This window comes from Myotis nattereri, assembly GCF_964212035.1.
Source record: "Myotis nattereri genome assembly, chromosome: 1".
In the NCBI taxonomy this organism is placed as follows: Eukaryota; Metazoa; Chordata; class Mammalia; order Chiroptera; family Vespertilionidae; genus Myotis; species Myotis nattereri.
In genome coordinates, this window is record NC_138075.1 from 21,385,575 (window position 1) to 21,395,351 (window position 9,777).

The 9,777-nt window shown below is 47.5% G+C and overlaps 1 protein-coding gene across 2 annotated transcripts; it reads right to left on the reverse strand.

Annotated features, from left to right (window-relative positions):
* Positions 1 to 488: 488 nt before the first annotated feature.
* Positions 489 to 9,670, reverse strand: AHSA1 (activator of HSP90 ATPase activity 1). Of its 2 annotated transcripts, none has more exons than XM_081083884.1 (9): positions 9,210 to 9,670; positions 7,682 to 7,872; positions 5,762 to 5,844; positions 5,250 to 5,367; positions 4,117 to 4,205; positions 2,821 to 2,949; positions 2,271 to 2,372; positions 1,239 to 1,290; positions 489 to 880 (listed from the first exon to the last, which is right to left on the reverse strand). In XM_081083884.1, the coding sequence occupies exons 1-9, from the start codon at positions 9,287 to 9,289 to the stop codon at positions 708 to 710; spliced, it is 1,017 nt and encodes a 338-aa protein (XP_080940010.1). In that variant the 5' UTR covers positions 9,290 to 9,670; the 3' UTR covers positions 489 to 707. The 2 variants fall into 2 exon arrangements, with proteins under 2 accessions (XP_080940010.1, XP_080940011.1); XM_081083885.1 differs by having other exon boundaries at positions 7,682 to 7,867; positions 9,210 to 9,230.
* Between the last annotated feature and the right edge of the window lie 107 nt (positions 9,671 to 9,777).

A 9,777-nucleotide genomic window follows, 5' to 3' on the forward strand; every position in this document is an offset into this window, starting at 1 on the left:
AGGGCTCTTAGGGGAATAAATGAGCTAATACAAAGAAGCTACTCAGGGTAGTGTCTGGTACATAGTAACTGCTCAATAAACAGAAGTTGTTAACCCAAGGCCTATAGTTCTCTGCCACAGGGTGGGAATTTCTCCCCATATCTCAAATCAGTACCTGGTGATCACCTATTCTCTTAAGAGGTTAAGAGGCCATGGAGAGTGGAAAGCAAAGGATGCCACCTCCACCAGTGGTTTGCTGACTCTGTTTATGCCAGAGCCAACCCGCCTTTCCTTTCCCTCAGTGAGAGGAGCAGACCAATCTGCCAGCCTGCGGTATGAGGCCAGCGCAGGAGTGCTTGGAGACAGGCGAGTCCCCTCATGCCTCTTAATCACATACGTTTTTCCAGAATGGAGGCAAGGCCTCATTTCCGCCGTTTTTTTAACAATTCAAAACCATCAAGGGAACTCTTAGTACCAGCCACCCAATCAACACAGGTTCCAGATATGCACATTTTTTAAATTATGTTTATTTAGCATATGTACACATAAAAGAGAAATTGCCCTCTGATCCCTCCCAGCGGAAAACATGCACAAACCCAAGGTATACGCAAGGGAAAGGGCCCCGGCCCCAAGTTAGTGGTTGGGATGGTGCAATCCTGTGAGTCAAGCCTCAGTCAGGAGAGGGCTGGACTGAAGTGTCAGGCGGGCTGCAGCTCCCGCTGCTGGCTCTAAAACAAGCGTGCGCCGTAGCCAAAGGTCTGTTTGATGCCATCGAAGTAGTAGCGCTGCCAGCCCTGCCGTGTCCTCTCCTCCTCGGGAGCAGGGATGCCTCGGCCTTCCATGCACAGTTCAGTCTCTCCATTCTTATCACGGAAGGTCAGCGTGATGGTGGCAAAGTGCCCTGGAGAAAGACAGGGGAGGGGGGCTTCAGATCCAGGGTTTCCACCTGGGTTTGAGATTAAGGCGAAAATAAAAAGTAAATAAAAATCCTGGGGTTAATGGCAGTAAACAAATATGCTTACTGCCCAGCTGGTGTGGCTCAGTGGTTGAGCACCAACCTATGAACCAGGAGGTCACAGTTCGATGCCCAGGTGGGCACATGCCTGGGTTGCAGGCTCAATCCCAGTAAGGGACGCACAGGAGGCAGCTGATCAATGATTATCTCCCATCATTGATGTTCTATCTCTCTCTCCCTCTCTGAAATCAATAAAAATATATTAAGATAAAACAAATCAAAAAGCACAAATATGCTTGCTTACCTTCTGGCCAAGATTTGAACCTCCACTTCATCGCAATATGTTTCTCAGGGACCTAAAAAACCCAAAGAGATCAGTCTATACTAAGAATTTTCAACACTTCTCATCTCGTGGCATACATAAACTATTACTAAACTTTTGCGGCACACCCAAAAACATATTTTGCCAATCTAACGATAAAAGCAGGTATAATTTTGGTTCATTCACACCAGACAGTTATTGTTGTGTTGGCTGTTGTCATTTTTTAACTTTAAGAATTTTTAAAAGAGAGGAAAGGAGAGTGATAGATAGTAACACTGATGAGCAAAACATCATTGATCAGCTGCCTCCTGCATGTCCCCTTCTGGGAATCAATCCCTCAACTGGAAATCAAACCAAAAAAAAAAAAATCAAACCGAGACCTCTCGGTTCCTGGGTTGACCCTCAACCAATGAGCCACACCAGCCAGGCTGTTGTCATTTTTAAATATGACAATCTAAGGGAAAAGAGGTCAGTGCCCCTCATGAAACAGTCAGGTACATATTGCATGTTTTGAAAATTCTTGTGGCTTACCAGTTGAAAATCGCGGCTATAGACCAATTGAAAATCGCTGCTTTAGACCAATGTGCCCAAGCCTGGCTAGGTTAGCTATCTGCCTTACATACAGAGTCTACCATCAGTGCAATTATACTACTTATGAGGGCAAAGTGGACCACAGAGTTCCTAATATCTCCTCTTAATCCTAAGTGGGATGTGCTCAACTGTGCCCAGGTGAAATTTCAGTGCAGCAAATGGAAAGCCATAGTCACCAATATATACAACCTCTCTTCCATTAGTTCTTCTAGAAAGAACTGATTTTTAACTCCGTTAAGGAAAAAATTCTAGGAAAGCAAGAGAATTGAAATGGCAGCATTATTTTGAAAAACAAAACAAAAGAGGTTACTAACCAAAGAGATAAAAGCCTTAAATTTTACCCACAGAGTGGAAAAAAGGAGAAATAATATTCTTCTGACCAGACAGGGGCTGCATCCTGGGCCTGGGCCAGGAGGTACTCACCAGATCAGTGAATTCCCCAGTGACATTGCCATCTACCAGGTGAAACTTCCCACCTTTGTCTGCTTCTAGCGTCGCAGGAGCATGGGTAAAGGCCTGCACCAGCTGTAGAAAAAACAAAGTAGGGAGAAGATGCATGACTTTCAGTGGGATCCAGGGACAAATGGCAACCAACACCTGCATGCCTCCACGCTTGTTCCAGACACCACTTTGCCCAATGACCGTTCCAGGTTCTATTCTATTCCATTGCAGACCAGGCTTTGACTTGAGTGAGTGGGAATCCATGACATTACTTCAGCCTCACTGTCTAAAATGAATGATTCCTAGTGGTTTCCAATTAGAGGACCCCAAACTAATATATATGAGAACAAAGAGAGCAAACACACTTTGAGGAGTAGGTTGAACAAAAGTGGGTTTTCCTTTGCCTCTGCTTGGAAGAGGAAAGCCTCAAGGCTCTACTCACTGGTACTTCCTCTGATGATGGGGATGCACCCACAACCCAAGTCACCTGGCCTGGCAGGTGCCACGAGGCCGACGGACAGGCTACACTTACCTCCTGGGTGGTGAGCACTCTGTAGAGCTCCTCTGGGGACGTCAGGAAGGTGTCTCGCAGGGTGATCTTACAAGTGGGGATTTTGACACCAACAGGTCTGGTCTGGGTTTTTGAAGGAGCAGATTTAGCCTGTGAAAGTCACAATGAAGTTGTTAGAGTAACGGTGAAACCTCAATTAACATGGCTTCCGGGGCAAATGTGCATTTATTCTCACAAACTTATTCACCTCCAAGGCTAATTGTTCCAAGGGGTTGGAGAGAACTTGATGGGTGTTTCAGTCACAAGGGGAACTTTTCCAGAAAATCCTTAGTTCCCACTGAAAACAACCACTTTAGGTGAGGGAAGACCACTACTGTTTTAAAAACCCATCAGCAGAAGGACATGTTAAATCACTAGGTATTTGCCGAAACCGGTTTGGCTCGGTGGATAGAGTGTCGGCCTGCGGGCTGAAGGGTCCCAGGTTCGATTCCGGTCAAGGGCATGTACCTTGGTTGCGGGCATATCCCCAGTGGGGAGTGTGCGGGAGGCAGCTGATCGATGTTTCTCTCTCATCGATGTTTCTAACTCTCTGTCTCTCTCCCTTCCTCTCTGTAAAAAATCAATAAAATATATATTAAAAAAAAAATTAAAAAAAAAAAATCACTAGGTATTTCTGAAGAGCACACTGTAATTCTCAAACAGAATTTCTATGCTTAAATAGCTCAAAACAGTACCTCCAACCCCACCCCATCTCCAAAATATCCGCCACTGTGCTGACAAAGGGTAATAGGGCTGAAAACTGAGTGCTGAGCCTGAATTATGCAAGTTCCATTTCCAGAAAAAATGTATTTGCTCACCCTGCCAATGGGGTGAAATCAATCAATTCTCTGATAGGTGAAGTTAGTGGCCTAACCCAATACCTTGATGAGACCTCTAATAACGAAGTATGAGATATTAACACCCAGTTAGAAATAATACTGAAGACGTATATGGGTGAAGACCATGCTGTGTCCACAGCGTGCAACCAAGGGTGAGACTCTGAAATCCCTAAGGGCTTACATTTGCTCTAGCAATAGTCATAAATGAATAAAAACCAGGTGAAAGATGGGTAGACAAACAACTACATATTGTGGACTCTTAAAAAGCACCACACTAAACAAAAAACAAAACAAAAAAGAAAGATAAAAAAAAAAAAAAAAAGCACCACAAGCTGCTCTGGCTTAGAGGTTAGTCAGAGAGCAGCAGAAATGTGGCCTCAGGAGGAGGCAGTATCCCACCCCCACCCCCGCCCCGCACACATGTTGGAAAACCGTTTACCTTGCGCTCCTCCGCTTTCGGTGCTGGCTGACCAGCTGGGGCTACTGACTCTCCATTCAGCGTAGGCAAGATCATGCCCTGTGTGAACTCTGAAAAGATAAAAAACCCCGCTCTGGAAAGTTACTTCTTAGTTGAGATTTGGGGTTTCAAGCAGCTTAACAAATATGGCCATCTTAATCCAGAATGAGCTGATGACGAGGACAGGTCTATCTACTTTACATTTTTAGCCCTGGTCTAGGCCAGGCAGGTATCTGAGTATATGTTATATAATGTAGCATGTTCACTGGAATTATTTTAAACCCGACTCAACTGGAAGCATTACAACTTGTTAAATGTACGTGAAGTCTATTATGGAGGGTAGCCAATGAATGTCGTTGTACTTCCAATGACTTCCAGAGTGGGGCAAGTTACCTAAGGATGCGTGTTTACTACCCTTTTCCACTCTGCGTAGGTAGAACGGCCACAACTAGTTTGGCATCAGAGCACAGGTTCCCACCTTGTAGGCTGGTTCCCTCTGATGGTCATTACATGTGCTCCACCAGGATAAAGCCGTACTGGCAGCGCTGGAATTCTAGGGAGAGCTGAGCTGGTTAGTATTCTAGTCACCCCCTAAAGGTCCCTGGAGAATGCATATCAGAGATACTCCAGGACTGCTCAAGCAGTGAGGCTGGGGATGCAAGTCTGTACACCAGCACTGTCCAAGAGAAGTGTAATGCCAGCCTCAGGTGTAATTTACAATTTTCTAGTAGCCACACAAAAAACTTAAACAGGAAAATTAATTTTAAAATATAGTGAACCCAATGTACCCAAACTATCACTTCAATATATTATCAATATAAAAAATTTGATATTTTACATTCTTTTTTGTACCAAGTCTTCAATCCATTGTATTTTATACTCAAAGTACATCTCTATTTGAACTAGTCACATTTCAATTGCTCAACAGCCAGCATATTAGACAATGCACCTCTAGATCTTTTCTTCCTCAGAGTGTATACATTGACTTCAAGATGAAATAAGGCCCCTCCCCCCAAATCTTTACCCATTTGCCAAAGAAAAGACTGTCAAGCCCCTTTATCAGAGTCTGACAGGTGGAAACTACCTCAAGGCATACGTAACTACTCCAGGGATACCTGTTTTGAGGGTGCTGATGTAAATTCCCATTGCTTCTCTGAGAAGTTTCACCCCTTCTTCTTTCATTAAGGCCACGAGATTTGTGTCAGGCTCATCTTTGGCAAGGCTCACACTAATCTGAGTGAAAGATCAGAAGTAGGTGGTAAATCACTTGAGGGGTACCTGCGCTGTGGACTGTGGGTGCTGAGCAATCAGATAATTGACATTTCCAAAGGAAACGGGTGAAGGATGGGGCATTCGTACAATCCCCATGAGTGTCCCTTCTCAGGTTCTCTCTGCCAAGGCAAAGGTGGCCAATGTTAGAACCCACATCACCAGCTAAAGCAAAGCAGCTAAAGAAGCACAGGCTGCTCTGGAGGCTGCCAGTGGCACCACTGACCTAGAAAGTCACCCAAACGGGGGTTCAGAACGTGTGGGCCCAGCTGGCCTTTACTTTTGAGTGACAGCTCATTTTTCTCCTCTGAGAATAAGAGGATGTGGAAGCACAGATGAGGAGTTAGGAAGCACAAACCTCTACTTCATCCACGCTGTTTTCATCAGACAAATTGGGGATCTCCACATGTCCCTTGTACTGCACTCCAGACTTAGAGGTACCTGTCAAAAGCAATGCAGTGTCACTTGTCTCCTCTGCACGAAAAGTCATCTGCTCTGGAGCCCTAACTACTACCCTGCTTACACTCCTTTTGGACAATTGAACTGACCTTCTTTATTCTGAGAAAAATGCGACACGACACACCAGATGCAACTGACCTTCTTCCCTCGTCAAATTTCTTGAACTTGTGTGTTATTACCATGTGGGACCAAGAACTGCCAAATTCTGCCAGGGAGGACTCGAGTCAATAGCCAATACAGTCAGTTCTGCTAGAATGCTTAGTTAGAAAACACAAATTTGTCCCAATGTGACTGATACATTAGGGGACACTGGATCATAACATGAATTTCACATTGGCTCATATGTGATTCCCTCTATGAGAAACACTAGGTGAACATAAAAAACCACACCATTTAATTGAGCGGCACAGGAACACACAAAACACATCTCAAACATCTCCTTGCTAGTGACTTCAGTGCACTATGCCTGTTATAAGCCACGCCATTCACAAATGGTGTTATCCAGTTCCTTCTGATTTTAGATGACCCTCCTCCCATCACTTCACAATAACACCCAAGCCACAATTCTTCTGCCACCCATTTTCACAAGTAAACTTCAGGTCTTTTTCAAGTAAAGCACCATATTTATTGTATTATTTATGTATTTCTTATAATTTAACATGTTTAAAACTGTGCTATCCACATTTACGTTCCTAAAATTTCTTGTTAATCCTCACCCCAAGGATATTTTTCCCATTGATTTTTAGAGAGGAAGGAAGGGAGGGGAGGAGGGAAGGAGAGAGAGAGAGAGAGAGAGAAACATTGATGCGAGAGAGGCAAATTGATTGGTTGTCTCCCACAAGTACCCCAAGCAGCACGGGATTGAACCTGCAACCTAGATATGTGCCCTTGAGTGGGAATTGAACCCCAGGGCCCTTCAGTTGCCTGGGCCAATGCTCTAACCACTTAGCAAACACTGGCCAGGGCTTGTTCTTAAATTTTCAAAAAGAGTCATTGATGAAATTTTTGCATGTTGTATGCCTAATCCTCTCTTCTCCATTAGCCCTGTGGTTTTCCTTGAGCAACTTTGCATAGTGCAGTGACTTTTAGGAATACATTATAGCAGAACTGACTGTATTTTAAAACATTTATTTACTTTCACTTCACGAGGCCTCAGTTTCTCAATCTATGAAAAGAGGATGGGGCAAGATGATACCTAAGGTTCCTTTTAGACCACTATGCTTTAGTAGTTAAATCAAACAAAAAAACCACAAACCTGATACATCTACTTTCCCCCTCTTTATTACCATTCATTTGAGAAATATTTACTGAAGCATAAATTTATTTTATGATTTGCCTCCTACACATAATTCTTTAGCTTTAGGGCCTTTTAAAATTCAGCCTCCCAACTGAAGGACCTTCTAGTAGGGCTTACGCATGGTCCCAATTCTTTGCTAGTATCACCGAAGGGACAGAGGATAAAGCTGCCCCAAAGTAGTCACATGTGAACTTCGCCAGCACAGTGGTTTAACCTGCCAGAATCACACTGAAGGCAATTAATAAGAGCAAGACCAAAAAAAAAAAAAATATATCCCTCTCCCCACTTTCCTATCATCCAAGTGACAGAAGTAGCTACAGCCCAAGCCCCCAAAATATAGGTGCACAGCGGCTTCCCGGTGGCGACTGAGACTCACAGTGAGGAAACCCACTTGGTGTCCCAGCATCCCACACTGCTTCCTGTAGGTCACGAAGCAGCACACCTCCCCTGCAAAGTTCATGACCTCTTAAACCTTGTGCCTGGCTCCTTAACACATCCGCCAGTGCAGCCCAGCACGCTCACCTGTCCAGTTTAGTTTGATGCTCCACTCATAAAAGAAGATCAGTTTGCCTTTGCGATTGTTAATGGACGCCTCCCCATCAAGCTTGTTCACTTCTGTCACCTCACACTTGCCGTCCTCATTGTGCACCCGCACTGCCAGGAGCAGTGTTTTCAGCTTATCCGTGGACCAGTTTGAAGCATCCCGCTCTGTCCTGCAAAACAGAAACAAGGCTATGGACCAGCAGCCAACTGCAGAGCACTCTGCTTGCTCCAGTCAAGGGAATGACAGGCTAGCGGAGGCCTGACAAATGGTTTGAAAACGACAGAAAACCCTCAGTCCCATTCCGGTATGTCCACAAACGTGTCACTCTCTTTTAAGAAGACAAGGAGTCACATACTGTCAATGAGGACAACTGCTGCACAGAACAGTTACAAACTAAATCAGCATAATGGTTCTGGGTGGGTATTTGACAGGGCACCTTCACGCCGCGCACAGTGCCACTTGACCCCGTGGAAATCTGTGCCCATCTTACCGAAGCAAGCGGCACAGAGGAGGCCACAGAATGCATGAAAAGTCCAGGGACGAATAAACCAATCATCTTGACCCGATTAGCACCGTGTTCTGACCTGGCAGGTTCAGGCCGTGCCATACACGCCCTACACGTTGTGAGCCCTCTAGACGGGCCGTGGAAACAATGGAAGCCCAGAGCTTCAAAACAAACAAAAAGGAGGCCAAACACTCCGTGTCCGTTCACAGGAGCGGAGGCCGGGCTGAGATAAGGAGAAGAAAAAGGACTCTCTGCCTGGCAACTTACTAAACGAGCAGAGAGGAACGGCAAAAAGCTGCAACAAAGTGAAAAACAAACAAACAGTGAAGACAGTATGAACAGAGAGTTCAGCGAAGTCGGGAGACAGGAAACTCCCCCCGAAGATTTCATGCAGGAGAGGCGGCTTTGGAAGAGGGGTCAGGATATAAAACCACGCTTGCCCGGCAACCGGGGGCAGCCCCTGCAGTTACAGCACAACCGACCCAACAGTTCCAGGCGAGGCCAAGGCGTCCTCACCGTCCTGAGCTCTGGGCGCCTGGGGAGCACGCTCAAACCGCTCTCGGGACAGAGGCGGTGGTCCCCAGGACTTCCCATTTCATCCCTAGGCCGCGAAACAGGAATCCGAGGCCCCCCCGTCCTGCGCCCGAGCCTTACACGGCGACCTCCCCACGCGATCCGCGCCCGCCGTTTGGCCGCACTGTCTCCTCCGACCACGTGCGGGGACCACCTCTTTGCTCGGGCTGGAAGCAGGAGCCGGGGGGTTTTGCTTTCACCTCTCGGAAACCCCTCCTCTGGGGGCACCCCTCCACGCTGCTCCTCGCCCCCTAAACACTGAGACGGCAGCCGGGGGAGGCTTGGGGCTGGGACCACGGCGTGGAGAAGAGCCCACCCCCAGCCCGGGCAGGGCTGCCTCGGCCCCAGCTTGGTCCCGGCCGAGGTCCCGGGGACCCCGCAGCCCGGCGCGGCGCAGCGCTCCGGCGGCCTGGCCCGCTAGCCCTCACCAGTGCCAGTTGTTGACGTTGGTGGCGTCCGCCCGCTCTTCCACGATCCAGCGTGGGTCACCCTCGCCCCACTTGGCCATCGGCTTTCCAATCGCGCCGTCACCAGGTCTCGAGCAGCCCCAGCAACCACCTCAGTACCGCCTGATCCCGAGCAGCGCCAGCAACCACTTCAATACCGCCTGGTCCGAGCACCCGGCAGCGCCTAGAAACTACTAGAAGCGGCCGCAGAACCTTCTGGCTTGCTTTTCCCTCCACCCCCCACCCCCTCCCCGCCTTAACTTCCGGCTCCTCCTCACTCCCACCCGGTACTTCCGTCCCCCCTCGCCGGACTTGGCTTCCGCCAGTTCTAGGGTTCTTTCAGGCTGCCTTGGGTAATCAAGGGGCCCGAACCGCAACCGCTCATTCGACCTCTCCTAATCCGCAGGGACACAAAGGACACGTCTCATTGTTTTCCTGGACCCCGAGTGGCCTCTGCTGAGCCTCCTGGGAGTTGTAGTCTCGCTAAGTGACCCGCTGGGTAACTACGGAAGGTCGCGCTAGAAGTGAAGGAAACGACCTCAGCACCGTG